The 16,924-nt window shown below is 38.6% G+C and overlaps 2 protein-coding genes and 1 pseudogene across 4 annotated transcripts; 2 read left to right on the top strand and 1 right to left on the bottom strand.

Annotated features, from left to right (window-relative positions):
• The first annotated feature begins 1,918 nt into the window (after positions 1-1,918).
• LOC125217613 (BAT2 domain protein) lies at positions 1,919-6,406 on the top strand. Its single transcript, XM_048119138.2, has 9 exons — positions 1,919-2,285; positions 3,038-3,226; positions 3,434-3,510; positions 4,433-4,523; positions 4,601-4,795; positions 4,891-5,147; positions 5,413-5,503; positions 5,604-5,820; positions 5,927-6,406. The coding sequence occupies exons 1-9, from the start codon at positions 2,085-2,087 to the stop codon at positions 6,133-6,135; spliced, it is 1,527 nt and encodes a 508-aa protein (XP_047975095.2). The 5' UTR covers positions 1,919-2,084; the 3' UTR covers positions 6,136-6,406.
• Positions 6,407-6,894: 488 nt separating this feature from the next.
• Positions 6,895-11,154, bottom strand: LOC125185183 (zinc ion binding protein). Of its 3 annotated transcripts, none has more exons than XM_048081681.2 (6): positions 11,035-11,154; positions 9,943-10,214; positions 9,172-9,823; positions 8,866-9,065; positions 8,138-8,382; positions 6,895-7,935 (listed from the first exon to the last, which is right to left on the bottom strand). In XM_048081681.2, exons 2-6 carry the CDS (start codon positions 10,212-10,214, stop codon positions 7,127-7,129), a joined length of 2,178 nt encoding a protein of 725 aa, XP_047937638.2. In that variant the 5' UTR covers positions 11,035-11,154; the 3' UTR covers positions 6,895-7,126. The 3 variants fall into 3 exon arrangements, with proteins under 3 accessions (XP_047937638.2, XP_047937639.2, XP_088912089.1); XM_048081682.2 differs by lacking the exon at positions 11,035-11,154 and adding an exon at positions 10,419-11,009; XM_089055963.1 differs by lacking the exon at positions 11,035-11,154 and adding an exon at positions 10,283-10,391.
• A 1,642-nt stretch (positions 11,155-12,796) lies between these two features.
• On the top strand, positions 12,797-14,525 carry LOC148933924 (uncharacterized; annotated as a pseudogene).
• The last annotated feature ends 2,399 nt before the right edge of the window (positions 14,526-16,924 follow it).

The raw sequence follows: 16,924 nt of genomic DNA, 5'->3' as shown, positions 1-16,924 counted from the left end.
AGTCCGCCAAATTTACATGGTTTGGACTGAAAATTTCTAACCCGATAAATTTACAGCCCGATTAGCCCGCACCGATTAACCCACAACCCGTTAGGGCCAGATCCGAAAACCCGATGGGCTGACCCGAAAACCCGATGAAATTTCTATTGTTCTATTTGTTTGACTCTAATTCAACACTCCATTGGTTATTTTATAATATAGATTACTAAAATAATAACTTTCAATTTTATATATTAAATTTCTATTAACATAATAATAGATATATAAATTAGAAACTTCAAATTCACTAAAAAATATATTTAAATTTCTAAAACATGCTTTAAAATTTATTGATGTTTATGTTTTATTAAATTTGTTTTGATCATGTTTATGTTTGAGTTTAAACATATATCTCAAATTTATCATAATTAAATATTTTACATTTTATAAATATAACTAATTTTCACCATTATTTATTGGATTGATCGCACGTTAATTTTATCGGTAGCAACCCGATTAGCCCTGGGCTAGCCCGAAACCCGAGCTTTTAGGGTTAGGGTTGAACTTTTATAACCCGAAAAAATCACAGCCCGATTAGCCTGCACCCGATTGACCCACAACCCGGTGGGCTGGCCCGATTGACATCCCTACTAACATCGATATTCACTCTTATAGGTGTTGGGGGTGCAAAACACATTTCACATTGGAGAATGAATAAGAGTTGCAAGCATATAAATGGGCTATCTCAACTCCATTAATATGAGACCTTTTAAGAAGCACTCCAAGAGCAAAACTGTGAAGGTTTTGCCTAAAGCGAATATATCACACTAATGTGGAGTTCGGATGTACACCGCTCGTACCTTACAATGGTATCACAGCCCTAGTTCAGAGGCGGGCCTGTGTGGCTCGGAGTTTGATGGATTTGCTTGCAAGTTCTCTATCTGTGGTTTCAGTCATGTGACATGTGTGATCATGATCATCTGACATGTGTAGAGGCGGACCTACGTTAAGCACAAGGACCCGAACAATTTGGATTACATGCATACATTATATGTGTATGATATGTTACAAATTCATTTGCCAGCTCAGTTTTATATAGCATGGAGCAGTATTTTTTTTGGATGTTAATAACTATTTTTTTAGATGGATAAAAATGAAAAGGTGAGACTATTTTTTATGGACGGACGGAAATGGAAAGATATGACTTTTTTCTTGTGGACTGAGGGTTAGTAATTTGGATCCCTTAATATCAAAATCCTGAGTCTGCCAGTTGACATATGTGGTCTTGGTCTTGTGATCTTAGTTTGAAGGAAGGTTTGTTGGAGTGCAAACCATTTCCCATATCAGAGAAAGTCAATATCATCATATTAATGTGGAGTTCGGGCGTGCATCCCTAACAATAGTGACTTTCAAACAAAATTTATAGTAACTAATTTTATAAAGTACTAATGTGGAGTTTGAGTGTGCACCACAATAAGGAATTTCAAACAAAATATGTAGTAGCTAATTTTACAGAGTACTAATGTGGTGTTTTGGGTGTGCTCACTCATGGAATTTCAAATAAAATTTGTACTACCTTTGCCCTCGAAAATATAAACTTTTAAAACGGCACGAGCTTTGTGCATAATTGATAAAGTAAGAAAGATAAAAAAAATAGATAAAATAAGAGAAAAGAAGAGATAAAATAGTAAAAATAATACTATTAATGGATTGTAGTATCCACATCCAAAAATTAAAAAAAAAAATCAAAAGTTATTATTTTTAATGATCAAAATAGTTTCTATTTTGAAGTGACGGGGGTGGGGGTAGTATGTGCTAATTTCATAGACTTGGAATTGGTAGTAGTAGTATTCTTTAAAAAGTATTTCTACTTGGCGTAAACGACGACGTATAGTAAGTAGACTCTAAACGGCGCAGTTTCAATCTTCGTTGTCTTCAAGAACACGTTGAAGTAGTTTCCTGATAGCGGACACCATTTCAATTCAAAACAGAACCATAAAAATAGGCGATTCCCCCAAGTTAATTCGACTTCTCAATTCAGTTTGTCGAAAAGTTATTGCTCGAATAAATCAAAATTAATACTCAGTTTTGTATATTTAGTCTTCATGGCTGACGACTCGAAGAAATGCGAATCTGAAGTGAAGCCCGAAACCGAAGAAAGTACCGCCGCGGAAGCACAGAAGTTATCTCCGAAGAAAGAGGCTGCCGGTGGCGGCGGCGGATGGGGCGGATGGGGATTTTCTCTTTCGTATCTCTCGGATCTTCAGAAAGCTGCCGCTGAGGCCGCTGAAGAGATCTCTCGCAATGTATGTGTTTTTGCGTTCGTAACCAATAGATTCTCTCAGATTTTTCTCTTCTAAGAGTTATACTGGCACTTGTTTTGGTTAGGTTTGTGCTTTGCTTGCTGAAATCTGAAATATAGATAATGGATTATGGTTCTGATTTAGTTGAAAGTGTTGTTTGTGTGAGATTGGTTTGCTTGAAACGGTGAAAGTGTCTATTTTTATTTGTTTTTCATTCGATTGGGAAATTTGTTGTTCCATATGAGAAGTTACTGGATCTAAAAGCTAGTACTAATATTTAGGGGGCTTATTATGTGAGCTGTTAATGCTCATTGAATACTAATTGGCCTCAAATGAGCTCTTTTTATATAGTAGTACTATGTTTGTTGAATAGTATATTTTGTCTGGAGTGGACTGCTTCTTTGTGATTTTAGTTTGTGAAAATATGGATTATGTCCAAAATTTATTCCAAGTTCATAAAACTTCTCTGTTGGCTTGAACCAAGGCTATAGAATAATATAGGAGATGACCTGTTGGGACAGCTTTAAGGAATGAGGATAGACTCTATGAGGCTTATGGTCAAGAAAAGTACTTTTCAAATACTAAATACACCAAAATTTTGTTGGAGCTACTTTTTCCTTTGCTTATTTACTTGTATAACAGTAATCTGACGAAAAATGCATAATAGCCCACTTTTAAGTTTCGGTATCGACACTCTAGTCAGTTCATACGACTTCTCATTGACTTTTGTTCGGTTGTATGCCATTGTAATGTAGGCTGTTGAGGCTGCCAGGACAGCAGCAAAGAGCATTTCAGAGACAGTGGATGAAGATTCGGAATCTTCCAAGGAAGATAACACAGAAGTGTCTGCTGCAGAAGAGGAAACTGATGATGAGCATGATAAGCAGCGGAAAGAAGCTCTGGCTAAATTAGAGAAAGCCAGCGAGGATTCCTTCCTTAGTCAAGTAGGTCATGTGGAAAATATGTACACATATTGATGTATATAAATTTTTATTTGACCTTATTTCTGTTTCTCGTCATTTTCTTTCTCTTAAACATGACCATGTGCTCAAGAGTCAAGATCTTATATGACTTTCAGGAAGTATTGATAGAATATATCCATTTATTGTTTGCAAATGCTAGCTCTGATATTTCATATGCAATTGTGTCAGGGTTTGAAGGTTATTGATACATCTGTGGAAACCTTTGCCTCGGGTGCTTGGCAAGCTCTTGGAACTGCATGGAAAGGGTGAGCAACTCTAGCTTATGAGCACTTCAGGATAGTGGGAAATTATTTTGACATGATTTTCCATTTTGCATGTGAAATACTTTTGAATCAGTGTAAAAGCCTGTTTTATCCAAGGTCATTCAGTAAATATGATCTTAACACTTGAATCCTAACATATCACTTTACTTTGTAATTTGTGAATATATTTCATACACTCATGTTTCTAGAATTATATGTTAAATTAACTTTAAATAATAGCATTTCATGAGGCTTGTATTCAACATTACTAGTATTAACACCCGTGCTATGCACGGGGCATATGATTTTCACTTAATGAATACAAATTCTAAATAATTCAACAGAAATAAAAAAATATATATATATTTTTGTGTACACTTCAAAAAAATGTACTTCTTCCTTCTCACTCTAAGTGAAACATTTCCTATTTGACACAGATGCTTTTGATAGGAGATTATTTTACTCTACTGAGTCAAGGTTAATTATGGAAATCATGTTTTATTTTTTGATTTTGTTGTTTGACTTATGTCTGGCTGATATAAATTAAACATACTTAATAGGTTTTCTTTATTACACGTCTTTTTTTAAAAAAAATAAACAAAAATTTTGAAGATGGCGGCATGGTGGACTCGAGCCTGTGATCTTTGGTCTCAGGCATTGACCACTCTACCACTAGGCCAACACACGCACACTTGTCTTAATACACTTCTTGATCCTTAGAGGGCTTTCTTTAGTTTTATCTTATCTTTTACACATGGTAAATTGCTAATGATGTTAATGGTAGTCTTTGGTTATTTGAGGTTCTTTAATCTACATGATTTATTATTTGCTTGGTACTTATACATCATAAAAGTGGTTCTGGAGATGATGAAATAATAAAGTTCTACCACTTGCTGACCCCTTGATTATTTTTTATATCTCCTAGGCTTGAGAATTCAGCTACAAATTTAGCTGATTCAATTCAACATGGCAGTCTACCTGGCTCAGCTGGTTCTGTTGCACCATCCTTATTAGAGGTTTGTTTAGTGTCTCGTTTCCTTCTAAAATTCCTGAGTTTTTTTCTGTTTTCTCAGTTTTGCTTATGTTAATCCAGACTGGAAAAGCTTTTACAGCTAAGGGTATGCATGTACTAGAGCAAGTTGGAAAAGATACTATGGATCTTATAATTTCAGAAACTGGGATCCTAGTTGACAATAAATCTGATGGTAATGGAGATGAAGATCAATTATTTGAAGAAATTTCATTTGATAGGTGCTTCTATATTTATGGAGGTCCAGAACAGTTGGAGGTATCCTCTAGCTCTTACATATATATATATATCCATTTGTTATAAATTTTGTGCAAATTGATTGTCATAAAATATTTTTGTTATCTTTCCTGTAGGAATTGGAGGCACTATCCAACCACTATGCATTGTTATACAACCGAAGAAAGGCTAAACTATCTTCGGAAGAAAACTCTATTTATGATGGGAAGTTGAAAGAAGTCCAAAGCATATTTGACTTAGGCTCTGAACTTGATGGCAATGTTACATATTCAGAGAAAGGGAAGGAAAAAGAGGCTGGAAATGATGAAAGCATGAATGAATTGAAAAAATTGCATGATTCAAGTGTTCGCAAGGCTGCTGAATTGGCTGCTGGGTAAATATCCTTTGGAGATTATCTATTATATTTAGAATTATTATTATTTTCTATTATTGGTTTAGTACATGTCGAATTATGGTAACTTAGATGAGGTTGAAGGAGTCGGAATATGTTTGTTTCTATTAAAGTGATGATACCCCGTCATACTAAGTATCAAACATGTTCTTGTTCTTTTTCCTTATTAATCAGCATTCTGCATACAGTTTTTTTGCAATTCTAGTCTTCTAGGGGGGTTAAAACAAGACATCCTAATATTATGCAGTTTCGCAAGTGCTTTGGCTGGACTTGCTCCAAATGACATCATTCAGAGAACTTCCGGAAGGCTCGACACTATTCACTCAGAGGGTGTTCATGTATGCAGATAACCGAGTACTAGTCCACTCAATTGATTAAAAAGTTGATTTTGTATTTTGTTAATACTTAATTAAACCACCCTTGTGCTCGTCTTTACAGAGGCTCTCTGAAATTTGCTGTTTTGCGGTAACTCATCTTCTGATGCTTGGGAAGTCCATCATATCCAATGCAAACAAACTCCAACATCAAGAGATTGAGGAGGAAACATTGAAAATTGATTGGCCTGAGGATTCTGTTGAAAGAGCCAAGATTATCAAAACAAAGGCACAATCAGTAACAGAGAATATGGAAGCTGTCTTCAATGGTTTCATTACTGGTAAAATATTAACTCTGATTTCCTTGCCTTGGTTTGCCACTTCATCAATATCAAAGAAAATATAATTCCATGAAACAATCTGAAGTAATATTACCGTTCTGCTCAGGCATATCAGAAGTAACAGAATCGTACTCAGCAGCCATGAAAAGTGCTGCTGAGCCACAAGGTCTTCCTGAGAAGTCGATTGAGGAAAAGGCGAGTTTGTTCACTGAGAATCTTCGAACTGATCACAGCACAGCTGTGGGTAAAATGCAGGATGGACTTCAGTATTTGACATACTTGGTTATCGCTACCTCAATACCTGCTGCTGTGTGAAAGTCGGAAAAAGTACTACTTGCAAAATGCGTTCCACTTCCATTTGTAAATAGTCTCTAAATCTTTGTTCGATTTGCCTGCCCCATTATGTAGCAACTTCATTTCACAATTATGTTCTTTAGCTATATCTCAACTCCCGCTGTTTTATTCAAGGGAAGAAAATAAAATACCATGTTCGATGATGCCCAAGTACAATTTGTTATTGTAAATGAAATGTTTTGAATACTCGACTTTTTAGCAGTCAAAGGTTGTGAAAATGCTTAAAGCTCAATGGTTGTGGAAGCTCTTTCTTTAGTATGTTATGTTTTCCACTGTACATTTCACCTTTGCTTACTTTTCTTGTCACTCGACCAAAAGTGGTCATGCCTCATCACATGATTCATCATCACCCGCACTCTCAATGTGGGATCGTAACTAATCAGCTCATAGTAATGCAGACGACCCAATACACTCCGAGCCCCCCTCTCCGTATCTGATCATTAGGCAAGTCCGACACCCTGTTCTAGGGTCATACCACACAGCCGGATGATAGAATCTGGATCATCCAGAATGTTCCATCATCTTCAACGATGAATCTGACCACTGGATATCTTGTACAGATTCAAGGTTTTCACCTTTTGATCATATTATTGTTTCTTGAAAATGTAGTTTGGGCTCTTAATGGTAAAAATTCAGACAAATTTCCGCAACATCACAACAAATATTGGTGAAAAAGAGAATGTGTCACAGAGGAGATGGAGAGAAACAAAACACATATAGTGAAGTTTTTAGAAAAGAAATCATTAAATGTAAAACTAACTACTAGTACATTACAGTATAAATTTGGAACAGTAAATAAGATACAAAACTAATAGTACTCCGTATTTACCACATAGAACAAAGGACATGACAGTTCAAGTTAATTTTTCAATTTACATCAAAAAAATAACGCAGGGTTACTTACAACTCTAGTTAGAAGAAAACAATGGAGATGGTGAAGTGCGATGGATGGTTAATCGACTTCAATGCCTACACCAGGACTCTCAATGTGACTTCCATTATGGTTGAGATTTTCACCGAAATTCCCAGCTTCACAGCCTGTTCGCCTGCGCTTCACCGCAGCCTGATCAGGGCAATGATTGACATTATGTGGAGATTTATCCCCAGAGGGCTCCGGAGTTTGCTGCTCTGTATCGTTCCCCTTGTCCTGCGAGCTTTCCCGGCCAATCTGTGTATCCAACTGCATCCCTGCCCAGATGGACAACAAAGCAGCCCGATCGCGAACTAAAGAATCAAAAGGTTGACAGCGTAGTATCTTAATCAAGGCCTGACTGTACTGGAACATACTTGTGGATGGGGTAACAGAACCCATATTGCGATAGAACTTGATCATTTTGAAAACATGCTCACACAAGTTCCCCGCCATTGCCCAACTACAGTCACAAATTGCATACTCTGAACCAGGGTTCAATACTAATTGAGCTGTATTCTGATCGTTCATCCCGATAACTTTCGCACATTTACCATCAACGACAACATTGGCGTCCGGAATCCTTAAAGAATTCCTCCATGCTGTCGGGCCACTCATCCACTCATCCTTCCAATATCGTGCAAAATCATCTTTACTTGAGAATTCATCAAGCCAGAAAAAGGAATGCACTTTTGTCCCTAGCTTATTTATCAGCCAATCAACACGTTGATATACACTTTGGTCTTTTTCATTCAATAACCTAAGCTTCAACTGCTTGTGATAAAACTCCATTGCTGCACACGTCTCTTGGCTGGCAAGAGGAAGAGTTTTCAGAGCATGCGTCCACGTACCTAGTCAAAACAGTTCTATGAGAATGAAGTAAAATCATTTTTTCGAGGGCTGAGAACAACAGAGTTTGAGATTTATTTGGGTAAGAGTCCGGATTGAGTTACCAATTTACCATTCCATAGCTACATGTTTCATATCATGACCAAATTATATATGCGTAAAGATTGCATTCCCAAATCTTTGGATGGGTCAAGAGAAAATTACCTATTCTCGGATTCCAAGTTGCCATGAAGTAGTCCATGAACTCTTCAGCATCCACAAAGCCATCCATGAAATCTATAAATGCATTAGCAGTATCGGTTCCTTTGCATATTTTATCAACAGCATGGCTGAGCATTTTTGATATTTCAGCACATGTTTCCATATCTGAGCATCTCTTTATCAAATTTTTATGCCAAGCATGGCGAACACGCCAGAAGCATATCAGTACTGAGCACTGAAAAATTTCCCTACAAGCAAAATTTCCAAAGTATCAAACACATGAAGAAGAAAGGTAGGTAAATAAATAAACAAGAAAAAAAAAATTCCAAATTTTTTTAGCAAAAACATACACATGAAGGCAGATAACCGCTGTCCATCCGTTAGTAGAATGATATTATCCCAAAAAATTCATTTAACTAATTAAATCAAAATTTTCCAAAACAAATTTTGAACTGAGCACGAAACATATAATTAGATGGTGAAGAAACATCAACTGAATGATACACTCAATGATTTCCCCACCACCAAAAAGCTGATTTCGTAACCCTTACAAGTAAATCTACTGCTATATGTCATAAGAAGCAACTAAATAAAGACACTGACAACAAGCAACAAAGTTAAGAGCCACAAGCTTCCGGAATACAGAAAAGATCGAGATAATCGGATTTGAGACTTGAAAATAGGCTATTATGAGGAAAAGTGACTTGAGAGATAAAGACTTCCAGGCATACCTAATTGCTATGATGTCAGCAGCAGGCTCATCAACAATGAACCCAGCTAACTTCCACATAGGATCTTTTGCAAGAACTCTATTGTGGAGGGCTCGCATCCATCTGTATGTATCACTGCTTGCAAATCTGGGACTAATAATCCAAGCCACCGGGATAGCCTTGTTTTCTGAATTGAAAACAACAAGGCTATGTATAGGATACTGAATTGTATGCAATAGGAAAACGAAGTTAGATTCAAATTATTTGACCTACTGAATGATAATCAGACAGCTACGCAGAAGGATGGTAAAGGAAGAAAGACCGGACCTTCAACTTGTTTGAACCAAATCTTGAATCATAAACTAAAAGGCGGGAATTTCCAAATTGGATCATTTGTTGCAACTGCCACTCTGTTTGAATTCCAAGGGTAAATGGAGCAGAATCAGAGAAGTCTTCGTAAAAGAAAACGTCACTCCGGTGGCTTTCAACCCACATGCTAGTGCTGACTGCATCATCTTCATCAAGCTCATATGTAGACCGTCGAATATTCCTCTCTTGCCTTCGAACATATCTATGGGTCAAAAGGTCATCCCTATTACATGGACCTCCTTGTTTCTCTACTGACTGATTGTGTCTCTGCATGATGGTTTCCACAGAGACCCCAACATGGAGGAGAGACAAGACCCGGAGGCGGAGTTCTTCTGAAATATATGGGGCATACATTGCACGAGTACCTGCAGCTTTCTTGTCTTGTGGACCATGGCACGGCAATCCATTCTTATCAACATGCTTATCTTTATTATATAAAATAAGTGCCACAGAAGGCTCTGCAATTAAGCGTTTAACGATAAAATGGCAGGTACATCCCCTTTTAGTATTTGGTCGGCCAACAGATTTATTTTTTGCAACATAAGTACTCCTACTAGGACGTACAATACCACCTATTCTACCGTCATCCGGACCAAAGGAGCACCAGTACCTATTGAAAGCAAAAACATCATGTTAAGGATATCAATCATACAGTGACCATGGATAGCATTTAAATATACACAGGGTAACATGTATTAATAGTTAGGAAAGGGATAGAATGAAACATACAATATATACTCAAGTACTCCATCAACTTTAGGTTTATAAGTCGTCTTTGCAGTTCTTCTCCTCCTTGCCTCAACATGGAATCTAGTTGGACACTCTTTATTATTTGACTCTCCCCTAACAAAATCATCAACTCGGCCAAATGGTATCAGAGAAACTCTATCTATGGCATCACGCCAACCTTCCACCTTGGACCACACAAGATCAGTGGCAGAGAACTCCAACATTGGAGGATTCTGCACAGGCAGGGAGAGAATCTCATCCCATCTAGCCATCTGCAAAGCAAGAATCAAGAGTATACTTTCAAGTTGATCTCAACAAACATAATAATTTTCAAAGTTACATTGTACTATGAGGCCAGAATCCAGCTAAGTTAGTTCACCAAGCTCAAAGAAGTGCAAAGCCCCAGCCTTTGGCCAGAAAATCTCTTTCATAATAAGCAACATTAATAAAGAATGCAAAACTAAAAAACTAGATACCTAAGACACAACTGAAATGCTAATACTCGAGCATCTACGTTGATAAAAATGTCGCGGCTGCAACAATAACAATATCTTAGCCCATTATACTCGTCTTCTACCAAGAATTTGCGACCACATAAATAATCTTGGCAAAATTTTACCACGAGAAGAGATTCATTGCCCAGCCATTAACTCAAGGTACCAAATTTTCTACCTTTTGTAAGAAATGAACACATTTCTTTATCAAGAAATCATACCAATACAAATTGCTGATAAACTAAAATGCCAACTTTAAAATTCCCTCTAATTTCACATCTTAATTCTCATTATTTGTTGTAATTAGCCGCAAGACACTTTCAGACTAAGACCTGCACCAAATTGAACAATAACAAACTATATGAAATTTATCTCGGAATAATATTCAGTTCCCAGTTGTAAAACAAAACCAATTATCAGGAGGAAAACGATAAAATGGCGCGCAAAATCAGCAAAACTTTCAAGTAAAAACAGAGGAGCAGAACTGAAAATTCTAGAAAGCATAAACAGAAGGGGGATGAAATCAATTGACGATAATCATCAATAAGAAAGCTCGCACAAAAGTTGAAGAACAAAAGAGTGATAATTTAACCCCCACCTTTTAGAAATCTGATTGAGCGGCAAATTGCAGGTGTGATTTTAGGTCTTGTTGTGCTTGGTTTGTTTTACAGAATGGTGTATATAACTTCTGTAAAAAAATAATTACTACAAGGCGAAAGCCGGAAAGCATATATAGTCCTAATAAAAGATGAATAACGCAAATTAAATTCCACGTCATAATAACTAATCATCTCAAACAAGATGTTAATTTTTCATATTTAGAAACAACTTTCTCTATCCTCTCTCTCTCATTCAAATATTCAAGTACTTTTATCACTCTGCTGTGTCATACTCAATTACTTTACCTAAATTTCATACTTTTATCACTCTACTATATTATACTCTATGTCATTTAAGAATATAGGCATCTTAAATAAGACGAACGGAGGAGTACACATTTTCCTCAATATTTATTTCACTAATTTAGCTAGTTTGACGCTCTCAACTTAATTTATCTTTCATATTTAATGTAAAAGAAATCCAACTAAGTTTATCTTCCAAACGTCTATGTAATACTTTTTTTGACTCTGAAAAATATGAACATTTAGTTTTTCACGAGATTTGATGCATAATTAGTAAAGTAAAAGAGACATAGATATAATTTTTTTTAATAGTATTAATAGAGAATATGTCTCACCTTATTAGAGAAAAATCAGTTTTCAAAATCAGAATATTCATATTTTTCAGGAAATAGACTAAAACTGAAAATTTTCATACTTTTCATGAATGAAATGAGTAGTTTTATTGCTCCATCACCATAAATTAATTGAATTGACCACACTAATTTGACTCCCCTATAGCATTTTGGTATGTACATTATATTCTTTTTTTATCAACAACATTATAGCGTTAGTTTGATATCACAATTAATATTTGATGGAGATCCGTCAGGGCATTCACAATGGGGTGTACTATAGCCCGCCCTAAGCCTCGTCCTATGCACCACCACATTGGCATTTTATCTTCCGCCCCTTCCACCTGCAATAGGGCGAACTATAGCCCGCCCTAAGCATTTTATTTATTTTTTGAATATTTAAACACTACAAAAATTAGCGAAAACAACTTCATTCCATTGACAGTTCAAATTTTACATTACGAAATAAAAAAACTACAAATCTTCAATAGCTGAAACGCTTCCAAACTTCTTCAATCATGTCGTTCATGAGCGCCGCATGGTCTTGTTGGCTGCACATTGAGGTCTGTCTCTCTAGAACCTCACCGAAGCCCATCGGTAATCCTCGAGCGACAGGTGGGGTCACCATGCTTGAGCTAGATCCGACTTCATCATTGACCTAATCGGTGATATATCCAGCTTCTTGTTCGACTATCATGTTATGCATGATGATGCACGCATACATGACATCGGCGATGACTTCCTTGAACCAGAAACGCGCCGAACCTTTCACTATTGTCCACCGTGATTGGAGCACACCAAAAGCCCGCTCCACATCGTTCCGCGTAGACTCCTTCTTTGCCGCTGTTGGAAAGGAAAAATATGTAAGTAACGAAAAGATTAATTATGGGTGAAAAGATTGTAGAATCATGGTAATTAGGGAATAAATATTAGGGCAAATCTTGCCATCTTTATGTAATTCTTTGCCTACTTAAGAGAGAGGCATGTATACGATAATATAATTTTGAGTTGAATTAATACAATACCGATCTTACAACATGGTACCAGAGCAAAGGCTCAGAAAAATATCATCATAGCCTAGAAACCTTTCCCGGCCAAGAAGGCAAACCTGCAATCTACACCAAAAATGTCAGATAGCGAGGAGGAACCGAAACCAGACAATATTGAGGATGGACGATTAAAGATGAGCAAGAATGTTACTCTAGCCGTTAAACTTAACGGGACGAATTACTCCCTGTGGAAACGGTTGATGAGAGTAACAATTGTAGGGAGGCGGGTAAACCAATATATCACTGGTACACCGCCTCCACCGGAACTAGGAATGCGAGGCTACTCAAGTTGGGAGGAAGCCGATATGATCGTATTCTCATGGATCATTGACAACGTTGAGACCAAAATCGTTGTCGATTTCGCACACCATCAGACTGCATAGGCTGTATGGGAGAGCCTACAAACCACTTTTGAAAGCACGGCAGATCCATATTTGTTGTATGATTTGGAGGAGAGGGCAGGCAGGGTCGTCCAAGGAGAACAGGGGCTCGAGACGTATTGGCGACAACTTCACGGAGTTTGGATCAAGATCGACCGGTGCCAATATCAACCGGTCGATTGCTGCGACAAGGGAATCAGCCAACTCCGAATATATGTAGGAACCAGATGCCTATTCAAATTTCTGACAGGACTCAACCCGATATACGACGAAATCCGGAGGGACATTCTCAAAGAGGTCCCGTTGCCCTCAGCCGAGACCGCGTACGGGATGGTGAAAAGAGAAGCCGCACGACGCAAGATGATGCCGGCAACAGACCCTGACCACCACCAGACCGGCGCAATCAACAGCGACTCATCATCGGGCCAAATTGGACTCGGATTCACCGTCCGAAACCAACCTCAACAACGGTCGAACCAGCCACCACCGCGAGCCACCGCACAACCACCCAACCGCCAAGGATTCAAACCCGACAAATCAAAGATGTGGTGCTCACACTGTGGAAAGAACAAACATACCAGAGAAACGTGCTTTCTCCTCGTAGGGTTCCCGGAGTGGTGGGATGAGAATCAAAAGGCAAAGGCACGGTTGGCAATCGGGATGGAGAATGGAGGCGGTGGACTATTTCTGCAAGATGCGGGCAACTGGGAGGTCGACGTCGCCCGTGGAAAAGCAGGGGACATCGCCCAGCAGCAAGGCGGAGGCGGCAGAGCCGGCGGGGTAGCCAGAATTGGGGAGGCAGCTTTCGCGGAGAGAAAAGGAGGCGGCTCAATTGGAGGTATGGGATTAGGGTTGACAAATCCTAATCCCCAATTTAATTTTCTATTTAGTCCTCCAAGTTCGATTGATGCTAAAAAAACACCCTATTGCATGAGTCATTTTTATTACAGCCCCTGTAGTTCTAAGAGTATTCAATCTGAGCCCCAGAATAATGAATTTCGAGATAAAACCCCTAAATTAGCTGAAAGTACTTTCCTTAGCCCAGATCGTTTTGCACCTTTGACGAATATCCCGATTGCTTGTATTGCCCAAAGTAGAACCGATTCTAAGGAAAGTGGATGGATTTTTTATCGTGGGGCAACTGATACTATGTCCTATGATAGAGATGTTTTTCTCAATTTGATGGAGCGAAAAAAAGACATATACAAACTGCTGATGGGGAATTAACTGTTGTGAATGGGAGTGGAACCATCGAAATTTCTCCAACCTTAAAACTAAAAAATTGCCTATATGTGCCCAAATTATCCCATAAACTCATGTCTATCAGCCATATTACGAAAGAATTAAACTGTACATTACTGATGCATCCAAATTTCTGCGTATTACAGGATATCAGGACGAGGAGGATAATTGGGCGTGGCACTGAGCGTCAAGGTCTCTATTATGTGGATGAGATTGCTCAACAATGTGGCACCGCAATGCTTGCTCACGGATCTGCAAACCGGGAAGCTTGGTTGTGGCACCGTAGACTGGGGCATCCATCCTCGGGTTATTTTAAATTGCTTTTTCCAAAGTTTTCTCATTTTAAGGATATTACTTGTGAGTCTTGCGTTTTGGCGAAAAGCCACAGACAATCCTTTAGGTCACGCGATACTCGTGTTAAGACTATTTTTTCTTTAGTACATGCGGATGTTTGGGGTCCCGCTCCCATTATTGGTGATCATGGATTTAAATATTTCCTTTTATTTGTGGACGATTGCACTAGATTAACTTGGGTATATTTTTTGAAACATAAATCTGAAGTCTTTGAAAAATTTACTCACTTTTTTACTTTAATCCAGACACAATTCCAAACCGGTATCAAAATCCTTAGATCCGACAATGGTAGGGAATTTGTTAATAAAGAAATGACAGATTTTTTTAAGGAAAATGGATTAGTTCATCAAACTACTTGTCCTTACACACCTGAACAAAATGGGGTAGCTGAGAGAAAGAATAGGGTAATCCTAGAGATCACAAGAGCCCTGTTTTTCGACTCAGAAGTCCCTAAGTTTCTGTGGCCCGAAGCTGTTGCTACTGCTGTCTATCTAATTAATCATCTGCCCACTAAAATATTAGGTATGAAAACTCCTCTACAGGTTCTTTCATCCTTAACTGATATTCATACACCTTTTACTCTTCCGCTCAAAATCTTTGGTTGTTTTGTTTATGTGCATGTGCCAAAACATGAAAGAGCTAAATTTTCTGCATGTGCAATAAAATGTGTTTTCTTGGGGTATGGGATAAATTATAACAACCATGAATTGTAGTTTTCTAGATAGTGAATATTTTTACACCAAACCTCGGGGTCAGGGGGAGAATCCTGGTAAGGGGGAGTGTGAAATAATTCGACCCCTCAATTTGTCGGTGCCACACCCAAACATCTCGACCGCGGAACTAACAGAGCAAGCTAGTGCCACCGCTGAGCCAGCCATGTCTGCTGTAGAGTCTCCTCAAATGCCTACGCCCGAATCTTCTCCTCCAGTGATATCTGAGGTAATTCCTGAAACTAGCTTAGATAATTTCTTACCCCTGACGAGTCTAGTGTAGATGAGAGTGAGAATGCAGCAATTGATGGTGATACTGGCCGTTATAGGCTTCCTTCGAGGATCACTCGTGGCATCCTGGCAAAGAGATACAGTCCTGAAAGGATTCGCAAAAGCAGATATTCTATGGAAAACCTGGCCAAGGCCAATCTAACTGAAATGGCTAGGGCATTTGAAGCAGCTCTTTATGAGGAGGAGGAAATTCCATACACGGCCGAGGAGGCCATGAAAACGCCTCATTGGAGGGAAGCAATGCTGGTAGAGATGCGAGCCTTACTAAAGAGTAATACATGGGAGGTTTGTCTGAAACCTGATGGAGTTCGAACCGTGGGGTGTAGATGGGTCTTCACCATCAAGCGGAGACCGGATGGATCGATTGAAAGGTACAAGGCGAGACTGGTAGCCAAAGGTTATACTCAGACCTATGGAGTTGACTACGCAAAGACATTCTCACTTGTAGCCAAGATGAGTACTATTCGAGTGTTGTTCTCGATAGCAGCGGCCAGGGAATGGCCACTCCATCAGTTCGACGTAACTAATGCGTTCTTACATGGGGAACTAAAGAAGCCTATCTATATGGAAGCACCTCCTGGATTTATTGGGGAATTCGAATGAGAGAAGATTTGCAAACTGAAGCGAACACTGTATGGGCTGAAACAGTCGCCCAGAGCTTGGCTTGGGAGGTTTACAGAGGTAATGAAGAAGTGTGGGTACAAGCAAAGCAACTCTGATCATACATTGTTTCTAAAAAAGAGAGAAGGGAAGATTACATGTCTGATCATCTATGTAGATGATATGATCCTCACTGGTGATGACAAAGAGGAAATGGACCGACTAAAGAAGAGTTTGTTTGCAGAATTTGAGATGAAGGACTTATGGCTACTAAAATACTTTCTGGGTATAGAAGTGCTAAGATCGAATAAGGGGATCTTTATTAGTCAGAAAAAGTATGTTCTTGATTTACTGACTGAAACGGGACTACTAGAATGCAAGCCAGTCGACACACCTATGGTCCAGAACCATGGTCTACAGATTGTAGAAGGAGTTGAGGCTACTCACCGCACTCGATATCAGCGTCTAGTTGGAAAATTGATATACCTCTCCCACACTAGACCCGACATAGCTTATGCAGTTGGTGTAGTTAGTCAGTTCATGCATGCACCTCAAGTGGCTCACTGAGAAGCAGCACTGAGGATTGTTCGATACCTAAAGGGGACAGCGGACCATGGAATTCTATTTG

The sequence above is a fragment of the Salvia hispanica genome, chromosome 1 (assembly GCF_029641045.1).
Source record: "Salvia hispanica isolate PSC_SH4W2 chromosome 1, Shi_PSC_v1, whole genome shotgun sequence".
NCBI classification, from domain to species: Eukaryota; Viridiplantae; Streptophyta; class Magnoliopsida; order Lamiales; family Lamiaceae; genus Salvia; species Salvia hispanica.
The sequence above is the reverse complement of the archived record's forward strand: the minus strand, read 5'-3'. Positions and strand labels throughout refer to the sequence as shown.